The following is a 15200-nucleotide window of genomic DNA, read 5'->3' on the forward strand; positions in this document are numbered from 1 at the left end:
ATATGGGACAAATTCTTTGAAAAACAACCATTGAATAAAATATTAAATTCAAGGTAATGAATGTCTCCAGTGGCAAAATGAGGTAGGTACACAAAGGGGCAGGTAAGTCAGTCTGTAATGTTCAGCAGAGCTGAGTGGACAGATTTGTATCCATTATGTTTTTTCTCTTCATCTTTAGACTTGTTTTCACTTTGAGTAACTGATGATCTAGAACTATAATATACATTATTTATAAAACCAAACTGAAGATAATTTAAGGAAAATAAAATCAGATTAAAGTTAACTATGTAAGATTCTGAAATGACTGTAATGAAGACTGACAATTAACCAATATTCTAATACTAGTTTGATAATTTTTTTCATTTCTTTTCAGGCTTTCTAAAAACCAGTGTTTAGCTAAAATAGAATCCCATGTGTGCTCAATTTCATCAAACAATTCTATATTTGCATCCCCTGAATGGAGACTGATATTCCTTTTAAATCTGCTGGGTTACTCACAAAAATATGCTGTTTCTTCCATAGTATACTGACAAATCTTTATTAAGGTTAGACTCACCTTCAAGTTTCATGGCAAATTTTAAAGGTTTATATATAAAATCTCCTTTTCCTGGGTAGTCTGTAACTAAAAATATCTATAGTTTATCACTCAACTATCAGATAGTTCAAATGGAAATGTGAAGCTACACCCAAAGATTCCTTTTCTTGGGCTGTGGAATGTATTCTGTAAGTGCACTCTACACTTTTTCCTTAAATAAGTAACATGTAAGTGATCTTAAAACATTAACAAACATTTCTTTACAAAAGTAGAAAGATACTGGGATGTTGTGGATTGTTGGTAACTGGGTTTACTTCAGGCAAACCTGGAAGGCTAGGAATGCTGGCATTTTAATATTGTTTGCTTATTTTAGAGACAGAGTCTCACTTATCACAAGCTAGCAATCCTCCTGCCTAAGCCTCCTGAGTGCTAGGATGTAACTTTATAAAGTAAACATAACAGGTTTCCAACATTAAATATAAACAATATGAACCCCCTTCTTAAGGAGGTACTTTGAAACACATTTTCAAAAGAAATCTTATTTAACATATAAAGAATCAGTTTTTCTCTCAATTATATATTTAAAAAAATCAAGTTGTTTCTAAATTCCCAAGGCAAATCTTCTAACAAAACAGTTCACACTAACAATATTTTAACATTGGCTACCAGGAGAGGGAAGGTCAAGGCAGTGAAAATATAAAATGGATAGTACTTTTACCAAACATTTTCTTGCCAAAGTGGGCTACTTAATTGAACACATTGAACTTTAAGAATTCTAGAGTATCAAAATTCCCACTTCTGTGTCTTGATACTTTTAAAATAAGACTGTGCTGGTGGAAACTATTAAAAAAAAAAAAACCACGGTAAAACCAGCCACCACATCCTTGGATGGGAGAACTTGGTCTCTGGTTATTCTCATTAAAAGGAGATCAGGAACTCCTTCAGTCATCAAGTGGAATGACCCCAGCTCAGAACCTTTTCTTTCCAGCAAATATCACCTTACAAAGAACTACCTGGAATGGAGTCAAAAATCTACTTTCAAGTACTGGAACTACTATGTAATACTGAAGGAAACCCCATTAAAGTAGTTCTGTCCCAATGCTGGTTGTAAACTAACAGAATTAAGGCATAGCTGATGTTCCTATATGTTGTCACTGTACTGCCACATCCCTTTAAGGAAAAACATGAATGATCACCCATGGCTTCCAAGAAACACTTCAATTCTTAACTCTAAAACATAATCATTTTTACTTACTGCATTTCTTGAAGCTGAGTGAATTCTTGCATTAGAGCTAAACTTTTAAACATGCTCCTTCATTTTAAAAACTCCTCTTAATGTCTCCATTGTGTGACTTTGAGATATACATGTGTAGCTACAAAGTTAATCGATACCAATATTTGTATATAACACAGTCACACCAGAGCCCTTTGCTGTAGCTCAGAAGGTAGTCTAAAATTAGTAGGAAATCTTGAGCAGACACAAAGATGAAAGATGAAACTGCAGCAAGAGAGCATGGCAAATCCAAAAGATCTATTAGTGCATAAATCTACGGGAAAACAACAACAACAACAAAAGAGAGAGAGAGAATTAACAAGCTACAGTAGAAGTTATGTCTTTAAAGCAGATTATAAACAGGGTGGGAAATGTTTAATATGTGTCCTCCTGAAAAAGCAGTTACCGTCTTTTGCATTAAAAAAAGGAACAGCTGGTGCATTTTCACAGCATCTAGATTTATTTATGGTATAAAGCCATAGGATTGTAATATTATTATTCCTTTCCCACCCTGGCAGAGAGTAAACATGAATTCAGAAGCACAGTGGAGTGAAAACAAAGGAGAGAGAGAAAAGGCAGCAGAGAAAGACAGAAAGGTGAATACAGAGCTACAGAAGTGTTTATTGAGCATGCTACAGAGGTAAGCAGAGTACACACAAAATGAAATTAAACAACCATCAAACCTCCCAACTTTGTTAGAAAATTAATTTTTAATTGTGCCGCTTTCAAACTATACTGAATTTTACATTTCTAAAGATGTAAAAACTCAACTAATAGAAAATATACATGACCATTCTGTCTACATAGATAACAGAATCTATGAATCTTGAAACTAAGTACATCAATTTCAAAAAGGATTGGTCATTTAACAGAATCAACAATTCAGATTGACAAGAACTGTTCAAATAAATTTGACCTGTAGATTCTGAGCCATGTTTTTATTAAAGTCAGATCTATTCCTAAATACAAAATATTTTGAAGATTTATTAAAACTGAATATTACAATGCAAGGTAAATTAAGACTAAAGGCACATAAACTTTGGTCCCACCTGGTTGTCAGTTTTAGGAAACTGCCACAAAATTAATCTTCCTGCAAGTTTTCGCAGTACACTGTCTTTGTCCTTGAAAAATACATGCACCAGTTCCTGAACTAGCTAGACCAGTCTGCACATGCTCAGAAATCCACAACCATTTTCCAAATCTTAATTACAAACTAAGGATGGCAATATATATTTAAATGCACATAAGTCATGTCAACTTCAAAAACATCTACGAAAAATATTCAGCCACAAACAAGACATTACTTAGTGCTGACATTTATATGATACGTCCCACAAGAGTGTGTACAAAAAGGTTAAGGTTCCACAACGCTTTCCACATAGGGCTCAAACTTACAGAAATCACTTGTTGTCTTAAGAAATTAATACTCTGCATCTTGTTAATTTTTAACTAATGCCTACATTCATAACTGAATCTAGACCAGATTTGTGAGATACAAAAGGCCAATGTTTTCAAAAGCAATAAAGCCTAAGATAGTAGAAACTAAAAATGCTGCTTTATTTTTTCAGTATCAAGTATCTTATTAGATTAAATAGAAAGAAATGTGATAAGCCAATAATTCAAAATAAGTTCCAAGCAGGAGAAACAAAAACTTAACCTTTTGACACACCCCTGCCTAAACATATTTTAATTCCCACATAACGATGTGCCCTAAACAACCAATTCTTTTTTCCTAGTAAATGCAGAACAGCAACACTAGTTTTCCTTTGTAAGGCACGTATGTCAACTAAGTTGAAAAAAAAAAAGAAAGAAAGCAAAATTAAACTAAAAATTTAAACAGACAATAAAATGGCTTCCCTATAGAACAGATGAAACATAGCAGTTAGTAACTCTGCCTTTACATATGCCATTTCATTTTATAACCAAGGAATGATAACAGCATGAAAAAAATCAAACTCTGGTCCCCACTTTTCTGAACAGTCAATAGGTGATGACACCAAACAATGTGATTTGCCCACAATCTTCATCTTCTCTTCCTTAAATTGTTGACTTGGAGAAAGACACTCTCAGATGATGGTTTTCACCAAGGTTATAATTATGAAGATCGATCAAAGCCTGAATAGCTTCCTCCACTGTCGCCATCTGAAGAAGAGCCATTTTGTGATCTCTTCTGAAACAAAATTATGAAATTAGATACTTCAAAAGAAGAGTTTAAATATTTGATTTTTACCTATTTGAGGTTAAACAAAAACTACAGTTTCTATCAAGTCACAAATGTAAAGACAAAGAAGCTTGCTTACTGAAAAAACTTAAATGCTTTCACAGTGCCCCCGGTGTTAGCAAATAGAGTTCGCAGATCCTCTTCTGCTACGGAAGGACTAAAAAAATTAGGCAGAAAGAATACAAATTAATACAAACCAATAACAAATCTCATGCTTTGCTAAACAAGATTAATAAATCAGCTGAAATACTCACGGGATATTAGACAGGTGAAGGGTGGCAGAAGGAGGAAAAATGTTTTGAAAATTTTTGGATCCAGGTTTTTTAAAACGGTGCAATGGGGAATTACCAAAATCTTTTGTTAGCCCTTGATCATCAAGCCCCTCTCGAGGTAGTTGCACAGTCTGATGTTTAGAGAGAGTAACACGAATAATTTTTCCATACATTTTCTGCCCATTAAGATGGTTCATAGCTAGAAAAATAAAAAATGTCTATTAAGATATGAAAGTAGTGTTTCTAATTTGAAAAGTCTGAATTTTCTTACAATTTAAAATAAGTAATGAATTTAGCACAAGAGTTGGTGTTAGTTAAGACTTAACTTTCATTTACCATTTCTACTAGACAAGGTAGTTCTTCCACAGAACATGAAAAACCTCTACAAACCTGTCTCCCATGACACCCCTGATGATAAACTGGGTTGTGTCACTGCTAATATTCCCATCCTGCTGCTGCTTACTTCCTACTGTGTTCTATCTCCTAGTCAGCAGAGTTTGCGATGATTTTTCTAGTTCCCTAGCAAATTTATGTTCCCTCTACTTCTCATTGCTCACTGTCATTTTTTAAAGATCTGGGTAACGTAATTCTTCATGTGCCTTTCTGTTTAATCTTCTTCTATTTCCCCCCACCCACTCTATCCACAGAGCAGTAAAAGACTTTCACATATTATGAACTGATTGGGTCATTACTTAGTACAAGTAACTAGGACCAAAATCTAAGCTTATGTTTTAACATAGCTACATTTCCCAGTCTGCCCCTTATATACCTTCTGGCTTCTTTGCAGATATTTATTGATGGTATGTAACACCAACTATTATGTGAGTGCTGGGAAGCAAGTAGTAAGATACTATCCAAGCTATTATGGAATCCCACCTTAGTACTGTATTCCTTAATATTATATGCTCTCTGCTTAGAAAGCATACTGATACTTTCTCTTAGTTTTGTTGTATCATTTTTTGAAGTCCCTTCTACAAAAAGGCCTTTTTATCGTATGTTATAGAAGTTCAGTTCTCACTAAATATTCTTTATGGGTACTCTATATCTTTAAATTCACCAAAATTCATTCAAATCATTTATTATTTTCTCCCTTCAAATTGTAATACACATAAAGACTAAACAACTGTCTCTACACAGCACATAGTACTGAAAAAATAGGACATCAACAAGGGCTTCTTGAGGTACCTGTCAGGATGTCATTCAAAGAAGAGATCTTGCCTAGTATTAGAAGGGAGGCTGTTTTTAGTAGGTTCTTCACTTTGTATTGAAAGTTCAGCAACACAATGGTTAATACTGAACTTTAACACAACAGAATCTAGAACACCTAGGAGAGAAGCTTCTGAAGGGGTGGGTATGCAGTGGTTCTCAACCTGTGGGTTGTGACTCTTTTAGGGGTCAAATGACCTTTTCATTGGGGTTGCATATTAGATATTTACAATTCATAACAGCAGCAAAACTACAGTTATGAAGTAGCAACGAAAATAATGTTATGGTTGGGGATCACCACAGCATGAGGAACTGTATTAAAGGGTAGAGGCACTGATCAAGATGAATTCAGCTGGGAAGACCGACAATAACTATGGACAGTAACATGCCATGGGCTTGCATCCCAGACCAGTCAAGGCTATATAAAGCAAGTTGAACCCCAGCTAGCATTCACTGTTCTCTGCTTCCTGGCCAAGAATTCAATGTGGTCAGCGACCTCAAGTTCTTACTGATGTGAGTACCTCATTGTGATAGACTGCACCTTCAAACTGTAAGCCAAAATAAACCCTTTCTCCCTTAAGTTTCTCTGGTCAGATATTGTGTTGAAGCAAAAAAGAAAGAAGCGAATATATTCAATATGCTCATACTGGGCAAAAGCATAACTAGCACAGGTAAGGGTGGCTGTCTCCAAGCTCAACAAGACAGTCTTCCATTTATGTTAGCACCGGATCTGGAACTCTATCATCCATAACTTGGGCATTTTGTTGTGGCACCCAAGCACAATAAAGAATAAAATACCCACTTGTTTAAAGTCTTCATGTAAATTGAAAACAAAAATTGTTCAGAATAAATTTGTTGATCACTATACTACAGACAATTCTCAATATGATAATTTGGCACAACTTACAGGAAGATAAAAGCCATGTTAAATTCAAATACTGGTAAGAAGAGGAAGTACTTGAGAATGTTTTTGTTCACTAGGAACACTATCAAATGCTGTATACAAAAATAGTTACTGTAGCTGGGCAGTGGTGGCACAAGCCTTTAATCCCAGCACTTGGGAGGCAGAGGCAGGAGGATCTCTGTGAGTTCAAGGCCAGTCTGGGTCTACAGAGCGAGTTCCAGGACAGCCAGAGCTATGCAGAAAAACCCTGTCCTGAAACACCCTCACTCCCCAAAAAGTTACTGTACAAAATAGGCAGTGAGGCGGGTCTATAGCTCAGAGGACCTGCCTAGTATATGCGAGATCTCTGGATTTGATCTGAAGAACTACCAAAAAACACCACAAAAACTACTCAGTGATAACAAAATAATGGCAATGAGTTACCTCAGAAAAGAGACATGCACACAAACCAAGAAAATGATAGACCAAAACACCTGTAGATACTGTCACTTTAAAATCAGAAAGTCAGATAATTTTCTATCATCTGAGCTAAGTTCACAGAGTTTCAGATGGGTATAACATCAAAAAACATTAATCCCATCAAAAATGGTAAATTTCAAAGATTAAAAAATGTGAATGCAATCAGAATAAGGTAGCCTCATTCTTGAATGTTAATGAATTAAATTGTAAGCTAAGAGCCTTGTGATAGAGATGCAGATTATAGATTATTAAATGCTGAGTATACTAGATGGAAGCATGTATGAAAAAGGATAGAGATGTAACGTGACTGAACTACATTTTATGCCTTTTAACTAACCATTGGTGAAGATTTTTTGTTTTGTAAAACTTAATATCTCTAAGGAATTTTCCTTTCCATTGCTAAATTGAATCAATACCTATAAATGATTTTAGAAGAATACAAGGACATTAATCAGGGTTTTATGACCTTTATGAACAATTCTTTTCTAATTCAGGAAATAATCAGGAATAGAAATCTTAAAACAAATTTGGAATATATATTCCTCTTACCGAGCTGTGACTGGTTCCCATCAGCCATCTGTATCAGAGCACTGTCTTTTTTATTGTACAAAATCTTCACGCGCTGCACATCTCCATAAACACCTTTTTGTGGAGTCACAGAGAGGTAATCCAGAAATGGAATTAATTTTATATGCAAGTCATCTAAAGATTATATTTCTGACACATCAATGAAACACTCAGACATCAACATGATCACTCACTCAATCTCACCATTTGCACAAATGAATAAAGAAGAACAAGATTTTGAACAGTGAATTTTGAAAAGAATAATTTTTGATAAACCCTCAAAGCTATGTGAATGATATTAAATTAAAAACCATGCAAAATAAATCAGCATGCATTAAAACAAACTTTGTGTCTATGGAGAGTTTTAAATAGCAAAGAAAAATAGCAAAAGATTTACTATTCAACTTTAAGCCAAAGTGCTAGCTACAAATAAGAATTAAGGTGAAACAAAAAATCAAATCAATAATAAAAGTATAGTGCTAACAATAACATACCGAAGAGGGTAAACAGACTTTGGGGCGTAACCATCTTTAGAAGGAGAGAAGAGCAAGCAGCGTAAGACAAGAAGAGAGAAGAGTCGAGGAAGAGCGGAGATGAACAGATCATCCATAACGAAGGGTGGTTCCCGCAGAATGGTGAGGTGGTCATGGATCATGGTTCAAGGCGGTTAATTGGGGCAAGTTGGTCCGAGGAACATTTGTTCAAGCACAGAAGCATGAACATAGGGAATGGAGACAGGGAATGAAGACAAGGACAAGGAAAATAAAGGATAAGACAGGGAAGGGAATGGGCATTTGGGGAAAGACAAGGAAAGGGGAGGTGAACACACAGGGAAAAGGATGAAATGGGGAAGGGAAACAGCAATGCAGAAGAAAAAAAATAAGGAATTGGGGAACAAAAAAAAATAAAATATAGGTCAGTACATAGGAAATGCAGGAATTTGGTCAGAAAATGGTTGGTTTATGTACTGTACAAGAAAAACTGAGCAAAATGTAGTCATCCAAGACAAATATGGGTAAAGTACATCTATATCAAAGAGTAAATTACAGCATTTCATCTCAACATAGGGAAGGAATGCATGCATAGGAATTTTAAACTTTGAACTTTAACTGCATAAGCATGGCTGGTTATGAAATGCAGGCAAGTCTTAAAACAAAGGCACTCTGATCCAAACACTTTAGCATGCAGAACTGTGAATGATAACAGTATTAAATGATAAAATTAGGTCATATCCATTATTAACAGAGGCCAATCAAAAATGAGACAAATATTCAAATTAGACACCATAAACTGATACATCTGAGGGTCCCACATTTCATACCAGCTTTCATAGCAATCAAAATAAAATATACCAGACATAAAATGTACAACTGAAGAAAATAACAGCAACTTTATTTAACAAGAAGGGAGCAGGGTAAAGTTGAAATATATTTGTAGAAGACAATGACTAAAAACTGCAAAGAAAAAATTACTAAGAAAGACTGGAAGAGTGCCTCGTCAAGATCTTTGGAAGAACCTTCAAAGAAAAATGTATTAGAGTAGTTCACACAAAATAAGATTAAAAAAATGCAATGACACATAAGCATGAAATGAACAAGCAAATCATTAGAAAAGGCAAAGAGCAAAACTGTTTTCTTGATACATTTGCAAAATTAGACCACATTTGCCTTTGAGAACAACAAAAAAATAAAAAGCCAGACTACGGTACTTCACCATATTTTTCTTAGGAAAAATAGGTAGCTATATTAAAATATATATACATATATAAAGATATATGACTGTCTAAAAAAACAGTACTACCTAAACAAGTGCGTAAGTTTTATTCAGAAGCAGAAATACAAAAGATATTTTGGCTAATGAATATACATAAAAGGAAAGGCAAGTGCAAAATGAAATAAATATGAAAACTTCCACAAATGAAATGGAGATGAAAAAGCATTAAAAATTATTTCACTAACCTCTTCATTTAAATTGCTAACCAACAGGACTGTATTGCCACCAGCTGAGACTCCAGGCATACCCACTCGGCCAGCAGCAGCTGCAGCAGCTGCTGCAGCAGCATTTGGAATAGCCAAAGGACTGAGAGCTCCTGGAACAGCTGCAACAGGAAGCCCTAATTTTAAAATAAAGCATATTTTACGAAACACACACAAGTCGTTTACAAAACCAATTTAAGCACGATGGCTGCATGGCTTATGGCTGACCGTTCCAAATGGTTCCTGTAAGTTAATTTTTATGATGTTTAGAAAAATGTTTTGTTGGTGTGGAGCAATTATAAAAAAATAACTGATTTCAACAGTCATTAATCATTTGAACTAAGGTACATACCTGTATTATGTTAGCATATTACATACATGAGTCCTGTATCTTCCCTATGGAAAAGCTAACAAAGCATGAAGAGTAAAATTTTCAATTCCAGGATTTACAGTGAGAGGTAAATATAAGAAAACCTTCAAGACAATGGTACTCGTCATCCCATTTCTACAAGTGTTGTCTCCTTCATAACCTAATTTTGAATCCATTCAGCACTTAACAAATATAGTTCAGTTCCTATAAACAAGATTGTTTTTCTATAAAATTCAGCTCCTATAAACAAATCCTCCTAAACAATTCACACAAATGTTTGCCTTCTCAATTTCAGACTCAAATGGAAACACAACAAACCCCAAATACTTTCAACCCTTCAATTCTTATTTACTATTATTTATTACTCATTAAGTACAATGCTTAACAGTACAGCAGCATACTTGCTCAGAAATGGCTCTTGGCTGTGGCTGTGTAAATCATCTCTTTGTAGTGCTCTTATATGCTGCTACCTTCAGGGGCAGAGACCTTATTCTTTCTTAGCAGGTTTCTTAGCTTTACAGAGACTGCTCTGACCTTTCACTGCAAGTTTCTAGCATTAAAGACAAAATTCCTAAGCTTCTGACATGAATCATCCCCTTCCAATTTCCTCATTCAGCTTTCCTTCCTTTTCTGTGAGTACTCTATCACTAGAATGAAGATTCTCATTTATAAGATTGTTCTGGGTGGGTGTATTTTACAGCTTTTTGCCCACTTTCCTTGGTTGTTACTTTTTGTTTCAGAATGTTCTAGCTTAAAGAAAAATAAGAAGACTAGAATAACATAAGACCAAGTACTTTCACACATGTTTAGTAATCCTGACACAATCTTTTATCAGCTACTAATCCATTTTACTCATTCTTGTATGTGGTATATTTACTTGATAATGTAAGTGCGCATGAGTGTAGGCCCAATGTTTTGCATTGCTCTTTGGCTTTATGTTTTTAGTGAGTGTCTCTCTGAACTGAAACTCATAGACTCAGCTAGGCTAGGTGGCAGAAAAGCTTCCACAACCCTTGACCCCTAGCTCTAGGTTTACAGGAGTGCTGCCACTCCAGGCTTTTCCACATGCATTCTGGGGATCATTCCTTGGGCTTGACTGACAGGCACTTTACCCACTAAGCAGGCTCCTTGGCCCTGACTTATTAAATACAATACTTCTCAACACATCTCACAGGTTATTTCCATTTAATGTTCAAAGTGTAATTTTATTTTTTGTCAAGGGACGTATATACACTTATAAACTAGACATTCATACTCAGTAATTTTTTTCTTACATTCTCTTGGTAAGTGACCTCTGAATGATTAGAAACAAAGTAACAACAACACAAGGAAACCACCCAGCATTTTCAGGCAGTTTGGCTGAATGTACAAAGCATTCAACTTAGGTTGACAATACAATTATTTAATAATAGTGGAAATACCAGATGTAGTAATTATATTGTCAAACCATTTCTTTGTTTTAGTGGCTTTAATTGGCTACCTCTTGGAAGGAAAACTAATTTAAAATGCTGTTAAATTCCATGGTCTTTATGAGACTCAGAATTAATCCTGGCAAAATTAAACAAACAAAAACAAAGCCACCAACTGCAATAAACTGGGTGCAATAGGAAAAAAATGTTCCACGTTAAGCCTCACATTTTTATATAAAGACTTCAAAATTCAAACAGTTATTTGATAAGTTCTTTCCCACAATAACAAATGAAGTCGACTTCATTTATGGGCTACTTTCAATTCTAACAGGCAAGAAAAGGCTCTCAAAGCCATTGACCCAGAAAACTTTTCCTGAAAAACCAACCCTAACTTAACACAAAAGAAAACAATCTCAAGAATCCCCAAACACTATTTTCTCTGAACATCCAGTCTCTTGATCAGCATCTTCTGTTAAACATCGGAGTTCTCTTGAGCTTTGTACCTAAGCTAAAGGAATTTTGCAACCTTTTGGTTTCATGTCCCCCCTTACACTTAAAAATTACTGAGGAAAACAAGCTTTTGTTTATGTAAGTATTTACCTGAATTATATCCACTGACATTTGCTATAATAAAATTAAAAGTAAGAACATACAATTATGCCTCTATTAGCCTTAAAGGTGATATAGAAAACAAAAACCCTAAACATACCAGTAAGAAAAATCAAAAAGGCAAAGCCTATTTTAGTATTAATGTCAGAAATTTGGATTTTGTGGACACCAACAGGCATTAGAAGATGGCCTACAATCTTCGGGAACATTTTGTAAACAGTACACTTTACGTAAGAAAATACTAAGGAATTTGAAAGACAAAGAGAAGACGTGCTGTAGTGACATCTGAAAAGGATACCAGGGTCTGTGTTAAAATTACTACTCAGTCAGTCAAAATCACTTCCTACTCATTTTCCTGCTGACATCTCAAAACAAATTATCCTTAAAATATAAACAAGATCTATTTAAATTTTCTATCTAAATATACTTACCACTTGGCTTTTGGGGGAAGAAAGCTTCTTTTAAGATACGTTTCTACTGTGACAATTATTCAATAATCTAACAAAATTATCAAAAATTTAAAACTAATTAAAATTTATTCAAAACTCTAAATATTTAAACATAATAGTTCAAAAAAATTCTCCAGGTTTTTAAATCTGGGTTTTATCAGGGAACAAACTTGGTGGTAAAATATTTAGATTTAAAAAAAAAAATAACAAAAAAAATAAAAAAAATATTTAGATAAAGCTTTAGATTATGAAATATCATTAAACTAAAAGAATTATTTAAATGAACCTAAAATAATTGAGAATTAAAAGGCAAACATTAATTGTTATAGATTCAAGAGGCAGGTTAAATAGTCTAATCTACATTTTAATAAATATTATCCTTTAATAGAGACACCCAACTTTCATAAAAGAAAAGTTGGAGTTCAAAACAGAAGCAATTTACTTCCTCTTAGTAAGGAAGGAGGTAATGAAAATATCACCAAAACGGTAAAATGTAAGCTTTGAGGACCCCAGTAGTATTTCTACCTACTTAAATGATAATTCACAATCTATTTATTATTACTACTCCTCAGCTACCAAGCTATAAAGCAGGTGAGTCAAATTATGTCAAAGGACCTAGATGATTATGTCATGAGCAATCTGCTATATGGAACCAGTGCTTTAGGAGCTGTGGCAACCACTACTTCCCCTTAATAACATGCTATGCTTTTCTCCTCTATAACTTCTTCCCCGAGGTTGGTTACCGGAAAACTACCTTTACTTCTAAACCAGAGGCATGGCTTAAGCTCTTTAAAGCCTCTGTGGACGGACTTCAGCTTTTTTTCCCAAATACTCTTCTCTGAGAATTTAACTTTGATCAACATAGAATTTTTTTAGATTTCACCTAAGTACTTGTGGCTATAAGAAAACCTAAAAAATGTTTCACAATGAATTATCTTTATCAATAAAACTGCAATGTCTACATAAATATCAACTCAATTATTTTACAAGATAATTGCTCCTTTGTAAAAAATAATACATCACATCCATAAGTTTTAACATTTAGAAAGATAAACTGTAACTTTAATGACTTACAAACTCTAGCTAAGAGCATTAATACATCTTCCATTACTGTAACAAAGTACTTGAAACTACATACTGACTTTGAAAGTTGATTTAGCTTTTAGGCAGTCCCACATGGTAAGAGCTCCTTTAGGTACATGTGTAAAGAAACCACATGGGGAGGTAAGTAAGAGGCACCAGTCCCATTTTTCGGAAACCTTTTCTCAAGAACCACTAAAACAATTCTTTCACAGGAAATCACCCAAGAACCTCTTACTAGACTCCACTTAAAAGGTTTAAACACCTCTTAATACTGCCACAAAGGGGTTGATTAAGTCTCCAACACACAAACTTTGGTTGAAACAACATACAACCTATTACTAGCTACTGTCAGTTTTGGCCCTAACTTTCTGTATAAACATGATAAATTCGTTCTAGGTCTCATAATAGTCCTATTAAAAAGGTGTATTTTCTAAACCTCAATATTTTCATTATTTCTTGGTCCAATCTATAACTAATTCTGTAATTTTAGCCTGAAAAACAAATACCAGCCAATATGTAACAGACATTTGTTACATGCTATGCACTGGGTAAAATCCTTCATATGCATCATTGAATTTAATTCTCCAAACAACCTTAGATGACAGGGATTATTACTGTTATGTTCATTGCAAAAAAAACAAGCCAGACAGTAAAGCTACGTCACATTTTCAATGTAGGAATGCTAGACTTCAAATCCATATGAATTCTGCCACACTGCAAACATTCCCCTCGGGTAATGCTTTACTGATCCTGCCATTTCTCCTCTTCTGAGTATTAACTGATTGTTCTTGCTTTTGTGAATAATCTTATGGCTCCTATGCATTGAGGAGCCATTTCAACTTTTAATCCTAACTGTTACAGCCATCAAGTTTCATTTTGAGTACTGGGTGTTGAAACCAGGGCCTTGTACTTAGTAAGCAAGCAACTCTACCAATGAACTATTTCCCCAGCCTCAATCTCATTTTGATACACAATATGAATGTATACTTCCAAAATTTAATTCAACAATTTAATTTTGTTCTCTTATATTTTGAAAACTGTAAGTGAAGTTTTAAGTTTTAATCTCTGGCTTCTAAAACTCAACTCCCTAACACTTGCCAAAATTTAGACTAAAACTCAAAATATCAGATTAGACTAGGCATGGTGGTGCATGCTTTTAATCCCAGCACTTGGAAGACAGAGGCAGATGGATCTTTGGGCATTGGAAGCCAGCCTACTTTATAAAGTAAATTCTAAGCCTGCCTGGGTTACACAGTGAGACCTTGTCTCAAAACAAACAAAATTCTACACTAAATTTCCTATTGTCTGATAGAGATCTTCACATTTCATTCTTTGTTAAGTAATTATCATTAAAATAGAATGCTTTACTTTCCCCACATTTCTTCATCTCATGCTATTTTAGACTCTTTTAAGACTAGAAGCCTTTAAGTACTCTTGTTTTTAGATCCCAAACATCCCCTGGAACCAGTTTAAAACTAAACTGATCATCTTTATTCAACTGTTCCGACAACTGATAGATCCTTCACAACAAAGGTTCTTAACCAATTATTTTGGTTAATTATATCTTATTATCTTTATGAGATAGTTACAGAATACTTAGAAACTTATCTCTTTTGATGCTAAGAGGCTAATAATTCCTGTATAAAATTCACATTTCACAGGTAACGTAATTCCTAAGATCTTGCTCTGTAAACTTTTGTGGCACCTTTTCATTCATATTTTCCCAATTATTCTATATGCCATTCAAAATATTTGCCCCTTACAAGTTCTGCACAGGCTTTATAGTGTATTTTTTTTACACTATGTCCTTGGCTCACAAACCCCTCACAATTCTTCTTTGGAAGAATCACTCATTTCAGTGTATTCA

At 34.4% G+C, this 15200-nt stretch overlaps 1 protein-coding gene across 4 annotated transcripts in view; it reads right to left on the reverse strand.

The window, feature by feature from the left end:
• Positions 1-2499: 2499 nt before the first annotated feature.
• The window catches only part of Ptbp2 (polypyrimidine tract binding protein 2), a 64334-nt gene continuing 51633 nt past the window's right edge, over positions 2500-15200 (reverse strand). The window contains exons 9-14 of one of the 4 annotated variants that reach the window (XM_059266165.1): positions 9396-9550; positions 7932-7965; positions 7420-7512; positions 4284-4500; positions 4109-4186; positions 2500-3975 (exon numbers count right to left, since the gene is read on the reverse strand). In XM_059266165.1, coding sequence (XP_059122148.1) covers positions 3846-3975; positions 4109-4186; positions 4284-4500; positions 7420-7512; positions 7932-7965; positions 9396-9550 — 707 coding nt within the window. In that variant the 3' untranslated portion in view covers positions 2500-3845. Of the gene's footprint in view, positions 3979-4108; positions 4187-4283; positions 4501-7419; positions 7513-7931; positions 7966-9395; positions 9551-15200 lie in introns of all 4 variants that reach the window. The other 3 variants (XM_059266164.1, XM_059266167.1, XM_059266166.1) reach the window with 3 other exon arrangements.

This window comes from Peromyscus eremicus, chromosome 6, assembly GCF_949786415.1.
Source record: "Peromyscus eremicus chromosome 6, PerEre_H2_v1, whole genome shotgun sequence".
NCBI lineage: Eukaryota > Metazoa > Chordata > Mammalia > Rodentia > Cricetidae > Peromyscus > Peromyscus eremicus.